The 27,290-nt window shown below is 43.5% G+C and overlaps 1 protein-coding gene across 1 annotated transcript in view; it reads left to right on the top strand.

Annotated features, from left to right (window-relative positions):
- ADCY5 (adenylate cyclase 5) overlaps window positions 1-27,290 on the top strand; it is a 1,577,350-nt gene that overhangs the window by 1,374,179 nt on the left and 175,881 nt on the right. Inside the window, exon 13 of the mRNA XM_086957077.1 lies at window positions 23,555-23,671. Within this exon, the coding sequence (XP_086813203.1) occupies window positions 23,555-23,671 (117 nt within the window). The remainder of the gene's footprint in view (window positions 1-23,554; window positions 23,672-27,290) is intronic.

Raw genomic sequence — 27,290 nt, 5'->3', positions numbered from 1 at the left:
TGTGAATTCATGCAAATAGTTAATGGTATTAATAGATGGGCTACTAGAAGTTAGAACTTGTTAGGTTGCAGGGATTTGACTTTTAAAAGAAAGTTTATGATCTTTGAAATGAGGTGGGGGGAGTTTGCAGAAATACAATAATAGGGATTAAGGCAAACATGCACATGGCTTGAGTAAGCTGGGCTCAGAGAAAGGAGGCTTGCAGAGGATGGAAAGTAAGTAGAGGGTCATTTGAAAGAAAATGAAATGCAACACATAGAAGTTTTAATTAGGGGTCAGTTTTCATGTGGAGACAGAGGAGGCATTTGAGATTTAATGTAATCTGGAGATGCAAAACCATAGAAAGACATGGAGGGGCCGATTCACAAAACTAATCTTAGATAAAATCCTAAACTTACTACTTTTGGTATTCACGGAAGGCATTTAGTTGTAGTAAAGTTAGGACTCCTAACTTTATTCCTAATAAACTGGGAAAAAAATCCTAAACTTACTACTTTTGGTATTCAGAGAAGGCATTTAGTAGTAGTAAAGTTAGGACTCCTAACTTTACTACTACTAAACTAGGATAACATCCTAAACTTACTACTTTTGGCATTCACAGAAGGTATTTAGGAGTAGTAAAGTTAGGACTCCTATCTTTACTACTACGAAATACCTTCTGTGCATACCAAAAGTAGAACGTTTAGGATTTTATTCCAGTTTAGTAGTAGTAAAGTTAGGAGTCCTAACTTTATTACTACTAATTGCCTTCTGTGAATACCAAAAGTAGTAAGTTTAGGATTTTATCTCAGATTAGTTCTGTGAATCGTCCCCAAAATTATTTGTATGTGAGATGGTGCCGTCTTGGATACTTTACATAAGCATTAGAATGTAAATGAGCAGTAGTTACCTTGAAAGGCTACTCCTAGACCCGCGCTGTTGCAAGAACAGCTTATCAGTGCAAAGGCTGAAATGGCTGACATTAATGGCTGGATACATATATAGGTAGTCTCAAAAGGTTAACACTGTTCTCAAGGGCAGCAGTAACCTCATAATCATAGCAACTTGAGAGAGTATAATAATATCAACATAAAAAAAAGAGATTCTGCAAATGCTGGAGTACATGTCTTCTGATGTGCATCCTTAAAGTCTGACTCTGTATTAATTACGAAAACTGAGTGGGATCCATTTTGGATGCCCCTGGTTGTGGTATGGTACAAGATTGGGACGAGACTAGCTCCCAGACAGTGAAAGTGTATTGCCTGCAATCCCGAGGCTAGGATATAGAGCTGAAGTGTGGAGGCTGTTTATAGGGCTACTTTTAGCAATTCCATGAATGTGTTAACAATGGGCTGCTGATTAGTTCTTCTTAAGCGCTGCTGTCTGATAGATGTCAAGATGGAATGGTGGTACAGTTGTTTCTGATGGCCAAGGTGAGAAGGTTTCTAGACCAGGCCTGCCCTATGTGTGTCCCCAGTTGCTGTTTCAGAAAGGTTAATGGAAGGTGCAGAGCCCTCACACTTCATTATGCCAATAATATCAGTATGCTTGGAGCTAGCCCGGTAGTACCTGCTGTGAAAAGCATCACTGTGCTTGAAGGTAGGGACGCTTGAAAAGGAAAACAAGTCAAACCAGTTCTGCTGCGGGAGATGGCGAATGCACTCTTTTCCCAACTCGGATCAGCATTGTGAAAATGAGAGCAATTGCAAGGCTAAACAATGCATGCAGAAAACGATCTAAGCCTGTTTGCAAGAAGGAAACAAATTACAAATGTAAATTTATTCACGGGGTATTGAAATACAAAGCAGCATGACAGCAATGTCTTAGCTACATCAGAAGTAATCCGTGCGCTCTTAACATCTATGGGAACAAATAACATTGGAAGTATCTCATGTGAGCCTCTCAAAAACTGACATATGTTGATAAATACGTTTTGTCGCTTCCAATTTTCAGGGATCTAATCCAAGCGAAACGTAATTAAGAAAGACCCAAGCGAGCGATTTGAAAAGCAAAGAACACATTGCTATTGTGTGGGAACAAGAAGCAATAATAATCAAAATCGACAGTCACTTCAGACCAAGGGCCAGATGTAGGAACCCTAATGCCGGTCGGTTACCGACTGGTATTAGGCATTTGGGATGTAGGTGGCTACATTTCAGATTCGGTAATTTACCGAATCGGTATTTAAGAATTCAATAAATTTCCGAATTCTTAAATACCGATTCAGTAAATTACCGAATCTGATATGTAGGAAGCCCTCAAGTGAGTGCTTTTCATCTGTAAGGATTCGTTAATGCCCACTAACTACAAGTTGTTTGAAAATTACGAAAACCCTAAAAAAAAGCAATTTTTTGCATTTAATACAGTGCCATGTGGCAGACATACATGCCCTTAGGGCATGTATGTGTGCCACATGTGCACCCATGGTAATTCAGGGGTGCAACAGAGTGTCAAAGTGGCACCCTGCCACCCTTGAATGTTTCCCCCCTTTTACCGAATACCGAATGGTAATACTTACCGAGTAATTACCTACATAGCATTTACCGATTCTGAAAAACTGAATCAGTAAAATTCGGTATTTTAGAATCGGTAAATGTAGTTTACCTACATCTAGCCCCAAGTCTTTGACTGAAAATTCTTTTGTGTGATTTAGAACCACATACCCTTTGTAGTTTCTTCCAGTGCTGGTGTGCATGCAGGTGTGTGACAGATATCTGGTCGTGCAGATAGGTGCCTATGCTGACACATACACACGCGAATCCATCAGTTCAAAGATTACACCTTGATGAGTTTACAGACACAACGTGTTCTCTGAGAGAATAAACTAGCCCCAGAAGGGTGTTGAGAGTAGGTCTTGCAAATTTAAGTCAAAATCTTTGCTAGCAAGTTGTCAGTCAGTGGGCGCAGAAGTAGCAGAAGACGTGCCAGTGAACAAGGGTTCAAAGCACTTTTATGCAGTGTGCTCACAACAGAATGGAAATAAGCCCTCATAGTGCAAACATTATGCTGCATCCAATAGTACCTGTGGTATTAGCAAAAAAAGTTTTCTTCTTTGAGGAAACGAGAGCTAACCATAACTAAAGACAAACTAGTGCTACTTACTGTTACCTCTATATTATTCGATACAATAAAGTAAAGAACAGAACAACCAAGTAAAACGATGTCCAGAGTCCAAACTGACTCCATCACAGCACTAGAAAACGTGCAGTCTTTTGGCCAAGACCCAATAAAAAAATTGTCATCACCAGTCACCACTGAGCACAAAGACAACCAACTGAAGGCGCTCTGCCGTCTGACAGCTCAATACCACTCCTTGGCCTCCTTCTGTGACATAGACCTTGGCCCTTGTTGACCAGGATCTATGCTAAATTTCGGTGGTGAACACGCCTGCCAGCGGTAGAGGATTAGTAGACCCATAAGCATAGATTCTGGTGGCAGTGTGGCTCAGGACCGGTTGGACTGGTAGCGCGAGCATCATCGCCTGGGCCATTATAGTGATGGACGCCCCAGTGTAAATCAGGGCTTGCACCTGGTGGCCCTCAACCAGCACGCTGCACTTGGGAATATGTTTTTGCGCACCCGGCTGCAGGGCATGTATGACATGAATCGCTCCTTATGCCTCGTCATCGTCCATGTCTCCTTCCTCCGCCGGACCATTACTCGTGTATACCTGGTGGATCTTCTTCGTTCGCAGGGCTCTTCTGCGTCGTGGAGGAGCGGCAGAATTTTGTAAAATTATTAATTCTGTGGCAGTTTCAACACCTCTAGCGATGTGCCGGAAAGGACCCTTGTGAGGGTAGGGACCGCCGCAACCATAGCAGGTTCTCGATTCAGATGATGGTTTGTTGTTCGATTTTCCCTTATCAGGGACTTTAGCAGTGGCAGTATAAACCGGTTCCACTTTTACTGCCTGTTGAAGCGCCACCTCCATGTGAGCGGCCCGTACCTTAGATAGTTCTTTCAATCTGCCCACGGTGAGCATGTCCGCCATTGACATCCCCAGGACTTGCAGAATATACTCACCTAGCTTCATGGATGAACAGCCTTGAATAAACTGAGCCCTGATCTCATCTGCTGCATCTGGCAATGAGCACATGCTTGCCAAGTCTCTTAGTCTTGTATAAAACCTGTCAACTGACTCCTCTGGTAGCTGCCTGGGTTGACGCAGCAGGAACCACTCATAGTTGGGGTTTGCTAGAGGTTCAAAATGAGCCATAAGCGCTGCCTTCAATATGGTATATGTGTGCGGGAACCCCACCTCGACCATGACTTCCCCAACTTGTGAATAGCCACCCCCCTCTAAGTGTAATGGTATGGGACGCCTTCTCTTCTGCTCCAGGTTGATGGTGGCAAAGTACGTCTCCAGGCTCTCCAACCAGTCCTTCCACTTGGCTGCCTGAGCTGAGGGAGGGTCATCGAGCAGGGAGGGCTCCACAGGAGAAATGGCAGACAAGGCGCAAGTCTCCTGATGCCACACTCAGCAGGCACTTTATAGTCCACCCTTGCATCTAATCTTCTGTGAGCTCAACGTCGCTTAGGCACTCTGGGTGACTGTAAACATGTGCAGTCCTTTATGCACTCTTCCCTTTTTTATTTCTTCATCCACCCTGTGCTTCACTTGCCTTCAGTGAGTGGTGCCTTCTGGGTGAGTCCTTTACGTGTGGCCAACTTCGTTCTCGTGGAGCTTCTGCACACCCTGCCAGACATATGCTCCTCTGTGTAGGCCACTAAAACCAGTCCTGGGTGCTTGCGATGTTCAGTGCACATCGGGCATCCTCCACCGGCAGTGACAGCTCATTTCCACATGCCGGGTCACCGTAAACAGGAGCAGACATGCAGGTCTCCTCCTCCCCAACTGGGAAACTCGGCCACGCACCCTTCACTCCAGGCTGGGCAGCCCCAGACACGAGGCCTCCAACTTCGAGGCTGGGCGCCACACTCACAGCATCTGCCCACAGACCACGGGCACGACATCACACACAGTAAGTTTCTCGGGATGGAGCACTGGCACGCCGCTTCCCCCACCGCACCACCAGAAAGCACTGGTGAGGCGCGCAGGACGCCAACAGCTACGGCCTTTCACCACACAAGGCACCGCACAAAAGTAAGTTGCGGGGTCTACCCGCTCATCGAAAGTTTGTTGTGTTCACCACATGTGAACAATAGCGACTACATGCCGCTGGTATGGGCTGGCAAGAACGACACCAACACCAAGCAGATGGTGGTTTAATTATTTTATTAACTGCCACACAATGTGAGGAGCCTCACTTATAAATTCCCTGCGTCCCTACGTCACAGTCATGACTATCGGGACTGGCGCCAATATGGGAAACTGCCCAAACACCCGTGTCCGGGAAAACACATGAGTTGGAGCCATCCTGGCCCACGTAACACTGCTAAAGTGCCCGGCAACAGGTCGAGGGGTTGAAGACAGAAAGAAACGAAATGACATATCTTTAGTATTCTTCACTAAGCAGAACTCAGGACAACCTGCATTTCTAGTCCTAGGTGTAGGGGATTACCATCTAAATGGTTTAGTCTTCTGACACTCTTCCCTTTTACCTTCCCCATATACCCACTGCTGCGCATGATCCTTTCCCAGATCAGCATGGCGCTCTATAATGGAAGCAGGGTATTTTCCGGCAGCATCAGGATACAAGAGCATGAAGGCTCTTCCCCCTTTCGTTGATCCTGGCACTGCTGGATACCACAATGTGGACTGGATCCCAAACATCTTGAGCTGCTTTTTGATGGCTTACCAATGAATGGGCCAGACTCAGTTCCAGGAAAATGTGGCCCTTGTAGACTACAACATTCCTCCTGACCTCGAACCTAATGAGACTCTCTCTCTCAAGCTCTCACTCTCTCTGTCTTTTTTTCTCTATCTTGGCTACCACTATTCCTACACTGGTTTGTTAGCCTTCAGAGCTCCGAGTGCTCCAGGACGTCCGTCTCTCTTCATTTTATGTTTCCGGCTGTTGTTACTCACCACTGCACTCAGGCTCCTTCTCACAAGCCTTGGACAGGCTCTGGCTGTGTCTTCTATATCTTCCTCAAGGAAGTAGGAGTAAAGGGTCCCCTCTAGCAGTTGTGTGTACTTTTGGTAATGAACAGTAAAAAGTGCAGCTGATAGTCAGAGTTTGTGTGGTGGGCCAGTAGAGCTCCCTCTCTAAATGGCCACCTTGGTCGGTGGCTCTCTGACGCGTCATACTCTGCATGCTTGACTGTTGTTTTGTGTGCAGGTGAGCCACTCCTTGGCCATGTCCTTAGTATATGGTGTGCTGTTTTCCCTAGATCTACAAGAAGGCTTTTCCAGTGCTAAGCTGTATGTTTAGTAATAAGTTCCCCTCCCTTTGAATCTGTTTAAACTTCACACCAATTAAAAGCTTTCTCCACAGTTTTAAGCTGGCCATAGCAGATTTTTAGGCTTTGTATCATATCTGCAGCTTGAAGGGCAAGTTACCTTGGAGAAGAAAGTTGATGGTAGATTCTGCCTTACCGGCAAGAGGCTGATTTGTGTTTAGTAGGCTGCAGCTTGTATTAGAGGTTCTAACAGGCTTAAGTCTCCTTGTGTGGTGAAGAGGAATGAAGGATGGAATCAGGAACGCATGCCTGTCTATTGCCTGGTGGAGAACTAAGAGGAAGGATATCTGGTTCTGCTTTATCTTTGGGGTTGTGAACAAAGGCTAATAGTAGGTTGCTTCTGCCCAATTCAACCACCCAAAGTTTGCCATAGGACCAATTGTTTGTTTACTCCAGAATTGGCAACATTTGTTTTTTCAATCGCTATCCTAACACCTAGCAATCAAAATCGAGACCAAGGTGCTTTTTCCCATATAACTCATTGTCAGGTTTTATTCCCCTTTATTCAATTCAGCGGACTGCACACACTTGCTTAATGTACAAGATAATCTAGAACGATTTATTATTATGCAATATCTCTGTACACAGATATGAGGTCCTTCAGTAGTTCCTTAGCAATATTAAAAGTAACCAAGGTAACTGAGGTATTTATTTATTTATTATTTTAAGAATTTATAAAGCGCAACAATCACCATTGCAGGCATCCTGGCGCTGACAGAATCCGAGGAGGAGTGAGAGAGTGGACAGAGGGGAATTAGGCTAACCAGGGAAAGCCTGGTTTTAACCTTTTTTTCTGAACGGCAGGAGATCATTGATGTGCCTAATCTCGATGGGGAGAGTATTCCAAATTCTGGCAGCAGCCACCTCGAAGGATCTACCTCCGTCTCTGACGTTCCTAAATTTGGGGATGACTACCAATTTGGCATCAGAAGAGCGAAGATGTCTGGTGGGAACATACCACGCAAACTTAGATTGTAGAGGGGCAGGACCGGAACCATGGAGGGCCCTAAAAACGATACAGAGGGCCTTAAACTGGATCCTTCGTCTAAGAGGGAGCCAGTGCAATTTTGCCAAGGCAGATGGTCCATGAGATCTTCTCGGCAGCCCCAAGGCCAATTTTGCAGCCGCAGATTGGACCCTTTGGAGCCTATCCATTAGAAACTCGGGGGACCCGAGCAGGAGGGCATTGCAATAGTCCAACCTGCTCAGGATGGTACATCTAACCACTTGGGCGCGAGCCTGGGAGGGTAGGAGGGGCAAGACTTTCCTAAGAGATCGGAGGATGGCAAAGCAGCAAGCCGATGTTTTTTGGACATGGGTCTCCATGCTAAGCCTGTGGTTAAGCATGACCCCTAGGTTGCGGACAGAGTTCACAGGCTGTACATTGGACCCTGTTTGCGGGGGCCAGAAGTTATCAGGGAACGGTCGGGGGATCCTCGATCCAGCGCTGAAGAGCACCTCAGTTTCTCCTGCATTGAACTGAAGTGAGTTATCCTTCAGCCACCTTGATGTGTCCCGCAGACAGTTATGTAGAGCCTCCACAGAGATGGAATCCTCTCCTTCCAAGGAGAGGATCATCTGCGTGTCGTCGGTGTAATTGACGATTTTAATGCCGAAACCTTTGATAAGTAGAATTAACGGCCTGAGGTATACATTAAAAAGTATTGGGCTGATAGCAGAGCCCTGGGGGACTCCATGTGTTACCGGGGAAAAGGCTGATTGGAAAGGTGGCAGAGATACTGCATGCTCTCTATCCTGCAAAAAAGAGTGAAACCATTGCAGTGCTGTGTCTCTCACTCCTGCCTCCAACAGCCGCCTCAATAAGATCTTATGATTCACCGTGTCAAAGGCGGCAGACATATCGAGCAGTATCAAAAACGATGCCTGTCTTCTGTCTGCCTGCCTTTGAAGTTCATCCATAGCGGTGATGAGGGCTGTTTCGGTTCCATGAGCAGGTCGGAAACCGAATTGGTCCCCGTCAAGTAGTAGATGATGTTCCAGGTGGTTGGAGAGAGTGTTACTGACCACCCGCTCCACTATCTTGGCAGGGAACGGCAGCAGTGAGATGGGCCTGTAATTTTTAGAGCAATCAGGATCTAGGGAAAGTTTTTTTAGCAAGGGGAGACTAACGCTCGTTCCAGTGGGCAGGGACAGTGCCAGTCATCAGAGATTGCTTACAGATTAGGTGGAGAGGGGGGAAAAGTTCATCTTCAAACTCCTTCCAAATTTTGGGAGTTACCGGGTCCAGAGGAGACCCGGAAACAATCCCTCTTGCTACCTTAGTAAAGATATCATATGTAAGCGGTAGAAACCTGGTAGGTGATGCGGTATAAGTGGTCTTGGACAACGTGCTTCTGATTAGTTTCATATAACAAGAGGAGAACTGATGCTCTTAATGCTACAAATGATCTTACCAACCCCACCGTTGTAGTTCCGCCACCAACAAATGAGAATTGTTTTACATCTGATTCCCACCTTGATCTAAATCCTGTCGAGCTGATAGTGGAAGCATCACCTCTAGTGTTAGTACTCGCCAATGTCCCTATATTGAAAAAAGACCAGATTGAGACCCCGGACTCCCTTCTAAACAAATCACTGCAGTGGCTAGGTAATAATATCCAAGCAACTCCATGGGGTAAGGAAAAGTTGTCCGAGGACTTGCTTTCAGCAAGAAGAGTTAAGTGGATAGGGTCCAAACCCAAGAAATTTGCCGGGGATTGTGTGGTATTAAATCTGAAGGGTCCAGATGTATTGCCAGACATCCTACAAAATATTCTCCCACCCCAACGAAGAACGGCAGAAATAATCCCGCTAACGTTAGACTTCTTCTATAGTCGAAGAGGTCTACTAGCAAAACCAACTATCCTTAGAACCAAGTGGTCAGTGGTTGGATCTAGAAGGGATAGGGGGGGCACTAGCGGTGACTGGGGGTTAAATTTGGATAACTGCTTTTCGGCCTTATCTGATTTAAACGAATGCGATTGACTCAAAAGCCACGATCTAGCTCCTCACACTGAGCTGCTGCAGCAAAAACATGCAGGTGAAGGAAACATAACTAGCTCTAATCTGAGCAACCTGAATGTAGAGAAAAATAAATCATTGCACCTAAAATGTAAAAACCCCGTTCTAAAAGTGTCAAAGATAGCAATTGAGGTTCATACATGTGCTACTGGGGTTGGAGAGTCTGAGATTAGTTCAAGGGATGGAAAAAAATCTTTATTAGAAGTGTTAAAAAACGCAAGCGATCAGAAAGAAGACCAGCCACTAGATCAATATAAAACTAATACACTATCCCTTGTATCATGGAACATTGCAGGCATAGCAAGTAAGATAAATATACTGGAATGGGCTGAATACATTAATCAGCACGATATTATTATGCTGCAAGAAACCTGGTCACTTACCCCAACATTTAAAGTGGGATATTTAAATTATTACATCCCGGCAGTTAGAAACCGCCTCGGACGCCCCTCTGGAGGCCTGTTAATTTGGGTACGACAATCCCTAAATGTCATCATAACACGACTATCAATACCATCAAATGACATTATGGCTCTTACGGTCAGATGGGAAAATGGCCAAGAGCTCAGCATCTTCAACGTTTATGCTAGGGGAGTGTCCAGGGGACAAGTTTCTAACACTTTATCAGTCTTAGAACAAAACATAGAATTATTACCACCACATAATCAATTAATAGTAGGTGGTGACTTTAATGTAACCTTTGAGCCCCTGGGGGAAGAGGACCGGATCCTGTCCGAGGAAGAGGACGCTAAGTGGGGAATTCCACAGTTGGATCTGCCTGTCATTAAAAAATGGAGTAATGTGGCAATACAGCTAAAAAGTCTCTGTTTAGCCAGAGGGTTGAGAGCGGCAAACGGGCGCTCCCCTTCCGATCTAATAGGTAATAAGACCTTTGACAATGGGCGCTCATCTAGCAGAATCGATTATATATTAATAGATGTAAAATTTTGGAGCAAAATACTAGACATGGTTGTAGAACCTAGACTAGAAAGCGACCATAATCCCTTGAAATTAACCTTTATCTTCCACTGCAAGCCTTCATCGCACCCTAAGGGCAATGGAATGGTGACACAGGATGTAGTATGTTCTAACAACCAGCGTCACCTTAAATGGGGAATGATGATAAAAGATAATATAAAACTAGAGGCACTTAAAATGTTAGTGGTAAATGAAGTAAACAACATCAAGTCTAAACAAGGGATGTCAAGCTTCCAAGATTATATGATGGAGGCCCACGAAAAACTTTTCACTGAACTACAAAGTTTTTTCATTAAAAAAGTAGAATCTGGTAAAGAGGGTAAAACCCTACAGAGACAAGGCTGGTACGACAAAAGTTGCAGATTGGCACGACTTAATTTGAGTTCAGAATTAAAAATCGGCAATGCAATAGGAATTAGGAGAGCGAGAGATGCATACAGACAAGCCCAAAAAAAGGCTAAGAAACGCTGGGATGAAGAAGGGTGGCAGGAACTGAAGGAAGCTTGCGCTGCCAAGGATTCTAAGCGCTTTTGGGCTATTGTTAAATGGGAGAGGGGAGGAATAGCTGCCCAGCCACAAAATAATGTCCCTATTAATAAATGGACTGAGTTTTTTAGACCACAGTATGCCCGCAATCCGGCCCATGCCTCTGTCCAACATCCGCCATCTATTTTCTTCAAAAATCAAATATTTGATGAGAATGATGTAATTAAAGCATTGGATGGTATAGCAGGGGGAAAAGCGCCAGGCATGGATGGCATCCCGGCCGACGTATTTTTGTCAGACCGGAATACGTGGTGCTTATATTTTAAAATGCTGGCTAATGCTGTGGCAATGGGAGGGGAAGTGCCCCACTCATGGAAGGGAGCGGAAATAATCCCCATATTTAAAAAAGGAGACAAAACACTAGCTCAAAACTATAGACCAATAAGTCTCATAGACACAGCGCAAAAAGTGATGGGTCGCCTAGTCCAGAATAAGCTACAACAATGGATTGACGACAAAAACATACTATCCCCTTATCAGGCAGGGTTTCGCCCACTGACCAGTAGTGTTGACCAAGTTCTCTATTTCTTAACAATTTACTGGAGAAATGTCACACTCAAAAAGGGATCGCTGTACGCAGTCTTTGTAGACCTAAAAGCAGCCTTTGACTTAGTCCCCAGGGAAAAATTGTGGCAGACCCTGGCTGATGTAGGTCTAAGCCGGGAATTTGTTACCCTCCTTGTCCGCCTCCATGACAATAACTTTGCTAAAATTAGATGGGGCAAGCAAGGTGAAACCACAGATTCCTTCCCAGTAGAACGAGGAGTCAGGCAAGGCTGTGTGCTAGCTCCAACACTATTTTCAATTTATATTAACGGAATTGTTGACCACCTAATGAAATCCCCAAGTGACGCCCCAATTATAGCAGGTCGCCACGTTCCAGTCTTAATGTTTGCGGACGACACGCTCCTACTCTCACGCACACCGAGCGGTCTCCAGAAAGTGGTTGATGCCTTTGGGGAATTTTGTGATAGTAGAGGACTTGAATTGAATACTACTAAAACTAAATTCATGTGCCTAAACTATCAGTCCTCTTTCAAAGGAGTAATTAAGTATAAAGGCATCCCTCTAGAGAAAGTGGACGCGTTTACCTATTTAGGCATCACCATGCAAGGAAACATGAAGTGGCAATCGCATATTGATAATACTCTATTAAAGTTTAACCAGCTCGCTGGTGCAGTAGCACTGAAACATCGTAAATCATTAACAAAGCCGGTTAAATCTGCACTAGAGATATACAATATGAAAGTATTAGGTGCCTGCTTGTATGGGTCTGAACTGTGGGGGTTCTCAAATCTGAGAGAATTGAGTTGTGCAGAGAATAGGTTTTTGCGAGGGCTTGTTATGGTCCCACAAAGCACACCCATGCTCACTCTGAAATTGGACCTCGGCAAGAAAAATATTGAGGATATAGCCAGACTACGGCCACTCCTATATTGGAGGCGCTTGATGGTGACCCCAGAGCTGGCCCATTATGCTAAAGCTTTGAAGGACGTCATTGAGTTTGACCGTTTCCATTGCATCAAATGGTTAAAAGAACTCAAGGGGCTTCTTGGATTGTTAAAATTGGATCATCTATGGGGAAATTATGATGTGGCTAGCTTTCCATCGAAAGCAAAATTGAAAGAACTGTACTGGGAAATGGTGTATACAGTAATGTTTCGCAAAGGCTCCCAATCAGCACTGACATCTCGCTTCTGGGATATTAAAATGTATCCGTCGTGTGAAATATATTGGGATATAATAGAACGCCCTTACGATAGGAAACTGTATTTCCAATTCCGTATTGGAACCTTACCGGTAAATGCTTTTAAAAAGCATTGGTCTCCCATGTGGGATGATCATTGCTATTCTTGTAAGGACCAAATTGAACACATTTCCCACCTGCTGTTTTGTTGTCCACAATATGCTTCCCCTAGACGTAAATGGCTGAAGCCAGTGTGCCAAATTATTGGCACACGTAGTCAATTAACAGCCTTGAGAATACTTGAAACGGATTGCTCCACACTTTTTGTAGTTGCCGTAGCTAAATTTCTTGCCTGGGCATGGTCAATACGCACACGCACTTTAAAGACTAATGTTAATGTATCATGAAATGGTGTTGTTTTAAATTTTCCTATTGCATTGCATGAACTGTCTCTTTTTATAGAAATGATCTGAATTTTAATTGCGTTGTATTTATTGTGTAATATTCGACTGTCATAATGTTTAATATGTGTTTTAGAATTATTTTTAATTATAGTATTTATTGTATTAGGGATAGGAAGGATGCTTTTATGACAAATGTCGAATAAAGCTTAAAAAAAAAAAAAAAAAAAAAAAAAAGAGGAGAACTGACCAAACAATGCTGTTAATAGAATCAAAATTTCAAAGGGTTCTTAGTTTTACCAACTGGGGAAACTGGTAGCAGTCCAAGGGGTGGCAGGATAGAGCTTTTTAACATTTTATTAGAAGTGCCACTTAACCTAAACTCAGTGTGGTGTCAATCAAAGAGCGACTCCTAGAACAAATCTATCCTTCGCTGAGATTTGGTTGAATCTGTATAAACCAGAAGAGGGTCACCCTCCCAGCGCACAATCAACCAAGTATCTTCAGTATATGCTATGCTATGCTATGATATGTGGGTTTATAAAGCACATAGCTATCCGAAGGTTACCCAGCGCTGAGTGAATCAAAAAGTGCATCCTTAATAATCAAGAGCTGATGCCTAATTAACGAATGAGGATGGAGCCAAGTTTGAGCATTTTTCTAAACTTTATCGCAATGGATTCTAGTTTTAATTATTTTGGCACACAGTTACATAGTTTGGGGGACAGATTAGAAAATTATCTGTCTCCCCATCTAGATCGAGGAACACATGGAACCTTCAGGAGCCCTACATTAGAAGATCTTAGACTTCTATTGGGGACATACGCTGATAGAAGGGCCCTAATCAGGGGAGGTCCTCTACAGTTTATACTACTATGGGCCAAACAGAGGGCCTTAAACTTCATCATTTCCTCCACTGGAAGCCAATACAGGGAAGACAAAGCAGTTTTTACTGAGGAATATTTGGGTAGCTTGTACATGGTCCTTGCCACCCCGTTTTGAGCCACCTGAAGTCTCTTGATAACCGATTTAGGAGATCCCAAATACAAGCTGCTTCCGTAGTCCAGGTGGGAGAGAATGATAGCCTGAACTACAATTCTCTTAGATTGTGAAGGAAGTAGATCCAGAATTTTTTGAAGAATTCTCAACATGGCAAAGAATGAGTTAGTCAAGTTCTTGGCTTGGACTTTCATTGTTAGAGATCACTCCAACCTCATATCCAGACTTTTTATTGGGGAAGAAGGCGGATGAGATGGTCCTAGGCAGTCCTGCCAACCTAAAGTTATATGTGGGATAAAGTTATTACCCACCATCATCAGCTCTGTTTTTTTTCCATTTAGATTTAAGGAGCAGTTCGCCATCTACCAGGCCACTTTCTCAAGGCAAAGGTCCAACTGCTGCTGAGATTCTGTCTTTGGGGTCAGAGAGACCGCCAATTATGTGTCATCAGCATAAGACACCAATGACACACAAAATTACTTAACAATAGATGCTAGTGGTTGCACATAAATATTACAAAGTGTGGGGCTTAAAGCAGATACCCCTGTGGGATCCCACACTTCAAAGGAACGGCCTCTGAATAACAGGGAGATTCCCAGACCTGAAAAGGAAGAAATACAATTTAGTGCCTTATTTCGTATTCCTATTTTCCTCAGCCTGAGTGCAAGTGTCTTATGAGCTACTGTGTCGAATGCTGCACTCAGGCCGAGTAGAATAATGGCTGCAGATCCTTCTTTATCCAGAAGCCTTTTAGCCTCCTCTGTTACTTTCAGTAGCACGACGGAGGGGGCTCTGGGTAGAATCCAGGAGAAGGTGATCGTCAAGAACTAGTGAAAGGTCTTGGTTTATGTGTCTTTCTAGAACTTTCCCAATGACTGGAAGCAGGGATATAGGTCTATAAATCTCCGGGCATGCAGGGTCAAGATTAGATTTGTTTATCAATGGCTTGACCACAGCATGTTTCCAATCTTGGGAAACTATTCTTATAGAAATTGACAAGTTGAAGGCATGCAGGAGACTAGAAAATGATTCTTGTTCCCCCTGTAGAAGAATATGTGGTGGTTCTCGTTACAAAGGAGAACTTTATTTTACTTTTCTAAATAATGTGGATAGTTCATCTTTCATAATCAGGGAAAAGTTAGGGAGACAAGGCAGCTCCTCAGATCTAATATGTGCCTCTATTGTATTAAGTCTGGCTTCTTTATTCTTTTGTAATTCATTATAAATTCTTGAAACATTGTAAGAATTGTAAGAACTTTCAAGAATTCTGCCAATTTATTGCATCAGACTACAGAAGGGGGAGGTAGTGTCAGCATTTGGAGTAGTAAACGTTTTTACAATCCAAAATAACTCCCTAGGTTCATTGGCTGCTTTAACCATTGAGGTTTTATAGTACGAAGCTTGTGCCTTTTTAATTTCTTGATGCTATTGTCTTGTTGCCATCCTTTATGTGACTTTAAAATTTGTATCATAACTTTGTCTCCACTTACTTTCAAGTGTTTTACAGCCTTTTGTGTTTTACAGCTTTTTTTAAGGGAGAGGAGGTGTACATTTTCCTTTCTTTCCCTTTTTCAAAATAGACATAGGGATAGTAGCATCGAGAGAATTACTAATCCGCTCATTCAGTAAAGATCTGGCAGCAGAGGGGTTCTTCCCAAATTCTGGCTTATGTATGAACCCACAAGCTTCTGCCCCAAGTAACTCATGCAATGGTTGCATGGCATAAAATGATGTCCGCAAAAAGCTTAGCCAGAGCAAGAGTCGCCGGTTAAGATGTTGCTTTCAGGCTTTTAGCTGCCTCCTGGATTTGGCCTGCAGAGATGTCATTGCTAGCAGTAGCGGCTCCTCCGCTGTGGTGGAGGATCTTCACCCCACTGCTATTTCAGCAGTGCAAAATGAAAATGATAATAACAGAAGGTTAATATAATTTTCTTTTTCTTTGAAGGAGTCGGGACTGGGCTGGCTCTTTGACGTCAGAGCAGTGGAGGAGTGGTTTGCACTCCCCTAAGTGCACATGACAGTTTGGTCAGCCCTCTAAAGCTGGCCAAACTGACATGCGCACTTGACATGTTCCCTATTGGGCTGTGTTGCACAGCCCCGTAGAGAACATGCCCAGCCTCCCCAGGCACGACCTGAGCATCCAAACAGAATGCTCAGACCAATCATGACACTGCTCCTGCAGCGTCGTGCTTGGCTGGAAGAGCCCGGAAGCCTGAGTGCTTCCAGTGCTGTAGCAAACCTGAAGAGGACAGACGAGAGGCAGCGGCACAGCAGAGAAGGTGTGTTTATTTTATTTTTATTTTTTTAATCCACCCGCTGCCCCACTCTCCTGTTCTGAGAGAGCTGCTACTAATTGCTAAAGTGATCAGTGAAATGTGGAATGTGGTCATTTATTGAAATCTTATTCATTGCATTTGTGACAGAGTATCCAATATGCCAAACTCTAGATAAAGGCCTTGATTTAATTGTACTTGTTTTTGTTTGATTTCAAATATAGAGGGTGCTCCATGAATCACATCTGTAAGCTTGGTGATGAGCAAAGTGCAGGATGGCTTTGAGTGTAACATTGCCTGATGGAGGCAGGCTGCTTATCTATTATTTCACTCAAACTTTAACTAAACATTCCAAATTCATTTCAATACGAAATGTCTTTCTTTTAAGTACATATAGTTAGAGTGTGTTATTGGCACTGCACAGTTTCATCAGTCTCCGGTCAATGCTGACAAGTTTCCTTGCTTTGAATTTAATACACTTTGTTCAAGTTCTCCAGAAAGGACATATGCGCTGTTCTAATGGGCCACGTTGGACGCAACTTTCATACACATTAATACGTGTTAAGCCCTCTGTGTAACAGCACTGTTAGTCACTGCTTAATTTGTAATAATAATAATAATAAGTACATGAGCTCTAAGTTTTTTCTTAGGGGCCAGCCACCATTGCTGCTAAATACCACAGTTGCCAGTATACGAAGGCTAGGTAGCGGCTGGTGCTGAGGACGAGTGGTGAGGCTGATGGGCGGGTGGGTGGGTGGGTAGGGCATAGGTGTCGTGGGTCGGCAAAATATACATATTTTTAAAAATGCCTGCAGCTAGCAGTGTCGTGCTCTTCTACTCCTTTTACTGTAGAAATAGCCTCCCAGACTGCCCTACGGCTAATTCTGAAGCTGCCCTCATGCATGGAAGCAGCTCCAGGATTGGCCTGAGCGCCGTGGATTTGCACTCCCAGGTAGACTGGGAGCCTGTACCAGCTCTCTCCAACCGAGCAATGCAGCTGTGGTTGGAAAGAACATCAGTGCGCATGGCGGTTTGGACGGCCTGAGAAGGCTGAGCTGGCAGGATGGGCGACCCTCCACTGCCTTAGGGAAGTAGCCGCCATGCTAAGTTTGCCTAGTCTTGATTCCACCATAACCTTCCACCACCCTACGTGTCTGTCTCTCTACCGCCATCTTGCAGGTTCTTTCTCACCCCTGCTTCCCCTTCCTTATGTCACAGTTTTTTCTATATTTATCTTACTTCTCATTTGTCCCTTTTCTGACGTTCTCTCTCTTGCAATGTGTCAAAGTCTGATGACGAAAAATAAGTCCCCATCCTCAAAAATGATTTCAGGTTCCGAGCACCTGCAACCTCCGGCACAAATTAAGTACTGTCATCAGTCAGGGTGTACTTTTTCCTAGCTTGGTTTATTTTAGCACACTTAACACGAGAGGGATAGGACTCCTTCATGAGTTGGGCGTATGTGACTAATAGTCGCCATTACTGTGCTTGCAAATTGACGGCACACGCTCCCCGTCGTATCTGCATCGTGCCAGCCGTTTAGGTGGGCTTGAAAATGTCTTTGTAAACCCTGTTATCTCAGCTGTTACCTGAGCAGTAATTATTCTTTGAAACGTACTTTGCGCAGAACCCACACACTCCAGCAAGAACAAAGTAGTATATACTTAACATTTAAAAGGAAAAAAGCGGCATTTACCTGCACAATTACTGTGTGGGCTATTTTGAACATGCTTCTCATAGTCTGGCAACTTAACAAGTGTTCTTTTTTTTATTAAAAAAAAATACACTGTTTGAATGCCAAAAGTATCAGTACCTGAGCGCATCGTTAAATGTAAGGTTTTTGTAGTGCAAATACATTGCCTCATTTTTGGTATTTAATTACTTGCAGTAATCTTTTGTTATTTATATGAAGGCTCTGTAAGGTGTGGTGTGTCTACTTCCGGGCTTTTTTTGATGCTCAGGAGTTAAGAACAGAGGATGAAGAAAATGACCTCTAGTGGCACAGAACTGATGCAGGCAGCCATCTCAGGAAACGGAGTTTTATTAACTGAACTTGGACTAAGCTAAAGTCTATGCGGATGTCTGATGACAGTTGATGAGCACGGGTTCTGTCTCAGGTCCTCGTTATGCGTTCGCCATATTTAGTTGTGGGGATACGAGGGGAAGGGCATGAGGCTGGAATCCCTAAAACTAAATTCTGGAATGACAAGGTGTTTTCCTTATAATGGAGAAAATGTGTACATTTGTGAATAACATGTCCCACCTGCGTCCTTTTCCCTGTAGGGGAGCATACAGCCTCCAAATTCACATCTATTTGCCACCTGCTTAGTAGGTTTTCAGCTGAAGCTTTGAAAATATAATTTTCAATTCATTTTGACTTCACATTTTCTGTGGTATCTGAGCAAGGATAAAGCCAAGAACGCTTCATTTTGATGTCTTGTTCAGACATCAGACATCCTATTAGACAGCAAATTATTTCTTTTATTTCAAGGTTTATTTTATCTGCCACAGACGTCACTAAAATGCCATACATTCCAGTGTAATCCAGAGCATGGACTCATGGGATCACAAATGAAAACTAATGTATTCCCCAATCAGTATCTGTATGTCAAGGTCTGACTCTGGTTTCCAGCTCTTGAGAGCTAGATCATTAAAATCTTTACTTATTGGGTCATTTGCATGAGTATATTGATTGATGAAGATTTAGTAGCCAGTGGATCTTTAGGCAGTGCTAGACTGCCATTCATCCTTCATTGATCTCTAGTAGCAACAGGTCCTTGAGGAACATTTTAATTTCATGTACTTCCAAATGTTTCGGGATAATTCCCTTTGATGACAAAGTTCTGAATGGACCAAAAGTTGCTCAATTTCCCATCTTAGCCCATTTAAGTCAGCGTGTAAGTTTGCCATTTATCGAGTTGTTGGTCATGTACAGATCGTAACACAAACTATAGAGCCCAACTCAATTGGATCAATATAAGAACTGGGGTTGGGGTCGGGTTTAGGGGTTGGGGAGTAGTTTTTAAGAGTTGGGGGTTAGTTTTCAGGGCTGGGATGTCGAGGCTGTTTTCATGGCTGGCGAGGTCAGGAGCGTTTTTAGAGCTCAGGGGGGGTCGGGTAGTTTTTAGGGCTCAGGGGGGTTTGGGTAGATTGTTAGGGTTGGGGGGTCGGGAGGTTTTTACGGTTCAGAGTCGTTTTTAGTGATTAGGGGTCAGGGTAGTTTTCAGAGCTTAGGGGAGGACGGGTTAGGTTTTAAGGGCTCAGGATAAGGGGGTTGGTTTTGCAGGATGGAGGGGGAAGCTTTAGGTCTCAGGGCGGGTGTCAGGGGTCAGGGGGTAACACTAAGCTGATAAGTCTCAACCAAGCATATGTCTTTGCCATACATGCCTTAACAATGCATATTTCATTGGAGAAGTGTGGCTCACTGGTTAGAGGAGGCAGACCTGGAAGCAGAGGTCAGCCTGGGACCAGGGTTCAATTCCCGGGTCTGCGGGGTCTTGAGTCCTAAAATGTCCATGGACTCGACAATTCTCGCTCTGGTGCCTACTCGATTCACAGGTTCACACTCTGCGACTCTGGGCAATAGCTTGCTTAATCTCCACAACGGCCCCTCGCGGCGGGATGCCTGGCTTTCACCTTGTCATTGCAAAGCCCAACAGTTGACATTTCTGGTCACGTGAGTTTTGAAAACCAGCAATCTGAAAAATGTTGCCTTGATCAGCAGGACAAAATGTCTTTTAAATGGTAATTTAATTGACAGCCACTGCTATCATTACAAATTTGAGAATTCAACCTGGCACCCGTAGAACTTGGAACCTGTAACATTAGCAATGCAATTTGAGGTTCTCGACTGACAGGCCTCAATAAAAGAATGTGGGAGTTAAAAAAAATATATATACTGGTAGGATGTTTGTATAATGTATTTCTCTACACTTTGGTAGGCGTTTCATCATAAGGAAGTATTTTTAAACCTCAACTCTTTAATCTAGTTGATTCAATCTGTCAAGTTTACAATTGAGCTGTCAATGTTTCTGGTCATTAAATTCGTGATGCAAATGAGTCCAAAGCAATTAAACTGATTATCCAAGGTATAGCTGGACCAATTTGTCTTTTTCACTTATCTTTACAAAGACTGTCACCCTCTCAAAAAGTAAGACATAATTCTCATGAGGAGGTGGTATCATACCATATGACAAAAAAACAAATTATTTTTGATTGAGGGCCGGATTGTGTAGGTAAATTGGAAATCATATTAGTCAAATTATACTACTGCAAGGGTCTTGTTTCCATTATTGAGGCTTTGTTTCAGAAAGCAATCCTGCACTAATTGTTTTATCTTTTATTTTTTACAATTTATAGAACTTTCCAGACTGGCACTACTATGAGAGTAAACAAATTACTTATATTCCGAAAATCCACACTCTATACGTTACATTTACTAATGCGTTACTTCGAGGTCTCATTAGGAGCCTACAATATTTTGCTTGTTCGGTTGCTTTAGTGATTCAGAAATGAGGAGAATAGTGGCAGGTTTAGGAATATTGTAAAGTAATTTTTGGGCCTCATGTGCAAAGCCCTTTTGGGTCCAATCATCCAGCAATTCACAGAAGCACTGAGGTTTTCAACTACAAAGGGGTGTTTTGGAATGTACAGCTGGTCTTTTACTAGTTACCAAATTCTTTCCAGCTCACTATAGGGCTTTTGTGACCCACTTCTTTTTATAAATAGGAGGGTGCATGAAAAGGGAATCTCTCTCCCAGTTGCCGTTGTTTCCTATTGTACAGTTACCAGCCCCTGGGTAGTGGTGGAAACTGATTCTCAAAGTGAATTCTTACCCTGCAGCATAGTTTTCCAGAGACCGCTTCCTCTTTGGGCATCTAGTGGGAGTACTCATTGGAGCAGGTAATGGTTCTGATGTACACTGTCTCCTCACCCCAATGCCCTACCAAGTAGGAGAGATGTTTTAAAGCAGCATCTGGCCCTTTAACAGACATGAGGTGCTTTAAGTAAAATATCCGATTTAGGAATGCACAGGCAGGGATGGGGGTCAGCTGTCCCTTGTAGGCCTCCATTCCTGTGCCCGCAGCCAATCACAGGTGGTAACAAAGTGTGACCTGTCTACTTGATATTAATTAGGTCGGTCGATTGGAAACCTCTTGCAAATGTTCAATCAAGGATGTGACCTATTAGTACATGGGTTTCATCTCAAATGGATTCCTCATTTGCAATCCATTATGCGCTCACCTGGCCCTATATCAGCTTTTTGTTGTGGTCTTATTTACTTGGCTGTGTAATTTTATAAAACACAAACACAAAACGTATTTGCTTTTTCTTTATGACACTGAGACATCTTTAAATGTAGGATATTTTAAACGTAGTGAGCTACTACAACAGTCCAGGAATTTTTTTGAGTCATTTTCTAGAAAACGTCTTTTAAGTTATCTATGTGTGCACAATGCCTCCCGCCATCGATCAGTCAACGAAATTGAATCTGGTTAGGGGCTTTATAAATACAGGTGAGTATTGGGTCCTTTCTGACTGTGGTCCTGGAGGTTTTCTTATTGCTAAGCTGCCAGTATGCTGGAGATGATCTATGTATACATCATTGACAAGGTAGATTATGTTTGCCTATCAACTCTAAAAAGATGCCTTTGAAAGGAGGCTGCCTTGGATTTTTTAGTTGCCCTGAAATAAATGTGTTGTGAAGGTATTTGTTTTGCCACAATGAAAATACCAGTATTACTGTTCACAAATTAGATGAGTAAGGGCAGGAGTAGCTATTTCAGTTCCAGTCCTCTGAACTCCACATACTCAATGACATCACTTGAGGTTTTGGGTGATATCGAATTGCCATATTAAGAAGACACATTTAGAAACTAGTTCTGTTTAAGGGTTTTTTAAGAAAAGTTTCTCGACACCCCTAAATGACTGCACTCTCCAAACAATCAGTACATCTTATAACAATTGACATTATAGAGATGTATTACATTATATTTAGAACCCTAATAAACAGGGGGTTACTCAACAGCTAGCAATTGTTAGTAGAAGAGATCCAACAAGACATTTTTAGGTAAAACAATTAATGTTTTTATATTTAGTATTAGGGCAGAAATGCATGTTGAGTGAGTAAATGTATGGGTTTTTGGATGTTTGATGTTATGAATTCCTTTCCTATCCTTATATTGCTTGCACCCACTGCAACCATGTGCAGTAAAAGAGCAGGTAATGTTTTGCAGGCGGAAAATACCAACATGTGTCAGACACCCCTTTCATGCAATTTTGAATGACTCACAAAACGCATTTTGTGCGACCAAAAGGTTTTTCTGACTCTCAAAAGAGATTTAGACAATGGCCCAAAACCATTTTGCAGATTTTGCAAATAGCATTGTGTGCGACTGTAGGGTGGCGAAGCAAGGGGTGGGTAAGGGGTGTGGTCCGCCCTGGGCGGCATGAGTTTTGGGGACGGCGGAGTCTCCCCTCCCCGCTCTTACCAGTGGCTGTCGCAGGTGGCAAACGCAGGATTGGCAGCACCCCCCACTCTTACCTGCGGCCGTCACTGGGTGGCAAACGCAGGGACCGCCACAGGTGACCACAGGTCTAGCTACTCCACTGTGACTGTAAAATAGTTTCCTACATGTGGGCCACAGTCAGGTTAACCTCTGGCTATATTAATATTTAGAACATTGGAACGTTGGAAGCTCCATTAAAAACAATGGAGTGCTCCGGGCTTACAATGGCTGGTATAAGCCCGGAGCTCCAACATTCCAATGTTTCTTTGTTCACAGCTCTGGCTGTGAACAAAGGCTTCAGGGAGACTGAGGGGATTTCATTCCCCTCGTGCTCCCTGAAGGCTCTGTTTTATTTGTTAGAACATTCTGCCCTCTAGTGGCAGAATGTCCTAATAGCCTTATAGCCCTTTGTAGCAGGGCTATACCGGTGATTAAAGTCCAGCTGCCTAGTTAAAGTCCCTCGCTACGGCTGGCTATAATGCTATATTCTTTTTCAGGTAAGTTGTGTGTAACTGAGTAACACACGAGGTGCTTAAAATCTAGTTTAGCCTGCCTGACCCTGGAGACCCCTATATTAGGATTATACATGGTGCACCTGGAAAACGTAGAAGTTGAAGTTGAAGTTAAGGGACTTGTAAAGCGCTCGATCACTGTGCGGTTTCTCGGCGCTAAAACCACTTAAGACCACGTAAGACCACTTGCTAAGTACTTGTAGCCAGTTGTGAGTGTGTACATTTTACAAGGTTTGATGTTCAATGAGCTCATGGTTTTTCTCCTTACTCTTTATCTTTTATCCAGCTTTTCCCATCTCCAGTCCAGAGTTTTGCAAGAAAGATCGTCCAGTCCAAGATCAACAGCACCATTGTTGGAGTCTTCACCATTACGCTGGTTTTCCTGTCTGCATTTGTCAATATGGTATTCTTTTTCAGTTTGTTGGTGAATTGTGGCATTGTTGGTTTTTAGTGATTTGCAAGCATGTATCTGTGGGAAGAAGCATGATTTTGCCTCCTTTGGTGCTCCACATTGATTTCACATCACATTTAGGCAGGTGGTTTGTTCTTTACGGAGAGGATTCTGGCTCCCAGAACATCCACCATGCCCGTTTCCTAATCGTATTCTACCTCCTAGACATTTTAGACCTGACCAGACTTTTCTCAAGACAGTCGAGGGGAAACGTGTTGGATACCCACAGCTCGAGTTCTTGAAAAAATCCAAGGAGGATGAAGACATATGAAAATTGTTGCTGATTTAAATTTAAACATTGAGTTAGAAAGGTTGCCCCTAATAGCCTGAAATGAAAGCATTAGCTGCATATGAGCTCTCATTTAAGTTGTAATGCTGGTGATTCCTTTGATACTTCATTTTCCTGTTTAAAACAGAAATTAATTCGTAAAACACCCAGTGCTTAATTTGAACCGGTGGTTACAAGTGGGCACCCCTCGCATTCACTTTTCGGTGCGGGTGCTTTTGTCAGGTATCGGACTTTGATCGTTAGCAAGATGGGGGAAACACATGAGGAGGAAAGGAGGTGGAAGAGAAAGACAGAAAAACTATCACAAACGAAGAAAACAGGAACCTGTTTGAGAAAGACAAGGAGTGTATGGTGGTGGTTTAAAAAGGCATGAGATGGAATTAAAACTACACCACATTGGGGTTCAGCATCCTGACATACAATAGCACTGGTGCGCATCTGTGTAAAAGCCTGGCTCTTGTTCTTTTACAAATTAACCACTGGCAGTGCTTAATTTGTGCCATTGTTGTGAGGTGCTCGGCACCAGCACTTATTTTTAAACATTAGCACTTGTTTATGAAAGTACGCCACATGGTGGAGCTCTCATTCTTTTTTTTGTCAGCACAGCACCAATATTTTGGAATGCATTGTATTAAAAAATTATAAAACTTGCACTTCCAGACCGTATCTATATCCTGGGATGGCCTGCAATAGTCCACAATGTCACACTTGTTTAACTGTGATAGTGAGTAGGAAATCCTGACACTGCCATTCAGTAGCAGGAGCTGTGGGCGATGTAGTAGATGCAGAATACCTTGAGCCCTGGCACTTAATTTTTTTACAAATTAAGCACTGGTTACAGGTCTTGGGGAAATTGCATAAAAAGTCTTTGAGAGTTCATTCCTCTAAGGACCATCAGTATTTAAGATAAGTTCCCCAGTTCTTTCCTTTCTTTGCAGTGGTTTATTTTATTTGACGTTTTTATATAGGGAATTGTGCCACGTTTTACCAGGAAGTAAAGTTGCATCATACTCCCATGCATGCATTTTGCTGAATTACATTCGTTTTCATCACAACTATAGCAGGGTGTATGGTTGTGCAATTCGTCACTGGGGACACCGAACCTTTGGCTTAAATATCTACCAGCGTTATTATAATTTTAGTTTTCCGTTTCCTGCTGCAGGACAGGGCTGGTATGGCAGAGCAGGGGCCAGGAGGAGGAGTGGTTGCTCCACTCCTAAGTGCACATGACTGTTTGGCCCGCCCTCTTGGGCTGGCCAAACATTCATGCACACTTTGCATGTTCTCCTCCCAGGCTGCATTACAGCCTGGATGCAGAACATGCCCAGGCCCCCATTCCCCGTCTGAGCGCCGAACCACGGCACTCAGACTATTCACAATGCTGCATTGTGATTGGCTAGGGGAGTCAGGAGCATGGGTGCTTGCTGGTTCCTGCTTCTGAGGAGCGGTAGGCGGCAGCGAGCGGAATGAGAGGCGACTGCCGACCAGATGGCCAGCCTGAAGGTACGTGGGTTTTTTAAATATTATTTCTTTTTCATGTACAACCCCCTCACCTCCCTGCCCTGCACCCCCCCAGTAAATAGTGGCTGCCACTGTTACCTAGCCCAAAAACTTGGATCACTTGCAGTCCAAGTGAGTGCTACTTGGATGGTGTGTTTTTAACAAACAAAATAGGTTACTTGGTGTAACAGAGGTTAATAAAAAATACAAATCCTGAAACATAAGGACATATTTTATGTTCTGAATCCTTCCACTGCTGGGTCTCACGAGCAGCAAGTGTTCTAACCCAACAGGCTAAGTCCTCTCAGAGAAAGATAGCACATGGCAGTAACATTTGACACACAGTTGTCTAACAGTGGCTGTCTATCAATATTTCTTCTTTGTGGGTTACACATTCTGAGCTCTAGGGATTAACATAGGTAGTAATTCTACAACAAGGCAGTACAAATTTAAGGAAAATATTTGCAAATGCTTGAAATTGTCGCCGTTTTGTAGTTCCTCCATCATATTCTTTATACAAATATTAAAGAAACCCATCAAAAATATGTAAACTAATTGGTAATAAGGTACGCGAGACTCGTAATGGTACTAACCAAAGATTTTAAATAAAAGTATTCCAAACAATAGATGAACAAATAACAGAGCAGTGGCACTTTGGGCAGTTGTCATGAAAGTACAGCCCCACCTTGTTTAACATCTACATGGAACCCCTGGCTCGCGTGGTGGAGGCGTTTGGGGTGGACATTGTTAGCTACGCTGACGACACCCAGTTGGTGTTTAAACTCACACCCGACCGTAGTCAAGATGCCATCAACTTCTCGAACTGTATGTCAGCAGTGGCAGTTTGGATGAATGACAACTGCCTACACCTTAATGGCGAAAAGACAGAGTTGTTGGTGGTCGGGAGAGCAACATCTTCATGGTCAAGGCTATGGTGGCCCAGTGAACTTGGGGACCCCCCCATTCCGAGGGAGTCGGTACGTAACCTTGGTGTTATGTTGGACACCGACCTCTCGTACAAGATCCACGTTAATAAAGTCACAGGGAGATGCTTTGGCCTACTCAAGGTTCTTCGTAAGGTCTTAGACCTCCTACCTGCAGTAGCCAGAAAAAACATTGTTCACGCCTTAGTGACTCCACACCTTGATTACGGCAACGTCATGCTGTTAGGGCTAAGCCAAAAAGCACTTCATCAACTTCAATGCGTGCAGAATGCTGCCGCACGTTTAGTGCTTGGCCTCCCGCGCAGAGCATCAGGAAAGTCTGCCTTGGCTAAACTCCACTGGCTTCCCGTCAGGGAGCGTATTAAATTTAAAGCCCTCTGCTACGCACATCGCATAGCCCAGAACAAAGGTCCGGATTACCTCAAGAACCTCCTGGCCATACATTGCCCTACTCGCAATCTAAGATCTTCTGGTGCAATGTTGTTTAAAACACCTCGTATTCTTAGGGCCAGAATGGGCGGACGCTCATTTAGGCACTTAGCCCCCAAATACTGGAATGCTCTACCACTGAATATGAGGATGGAGCCATCCGAAATAGGATTCCGGAGGAAATTAAAAACACTCCTCTTCCCCATTTCATAATCCCGTTCTCTCAGGTCCTCTGTTGAATTTATCAGTGATTAGCGCGGGGACACACTGTTCTATGTGTAGCCAGGCGCTCTATAAATGCTGCATTATTATTATTATTATTATAATAGAGACTGTGTATACAGACAGTTCTCCAAGAGACTATAGAGAGTAGCTGCCCATGCAGGACTAGAAAGGTCAAAATGTAAAA

The sequence above is a fragment of the Lissotriton vulgaris genome, chromosome 2_1 (assembly GCF_964263255.1).
Source record: "Lissotriton vulgaris chromosome 2_1, aLisVul1.2, whole genome shotgun sequence".
In the NCBI taxonomy this organism is placed as follows: domain Eukaryota; kingdom Metazoa; phylum Chordata; class Amphibia; order Caudata; family Salamandridae; genus Lissotriton; species Lissotriton vulgaris.
The sequence above is the reverse complement of the archived record's forward strand: the minus strand, read 5'-3'. Positions and strand labels throughout refer to the sequence as shown.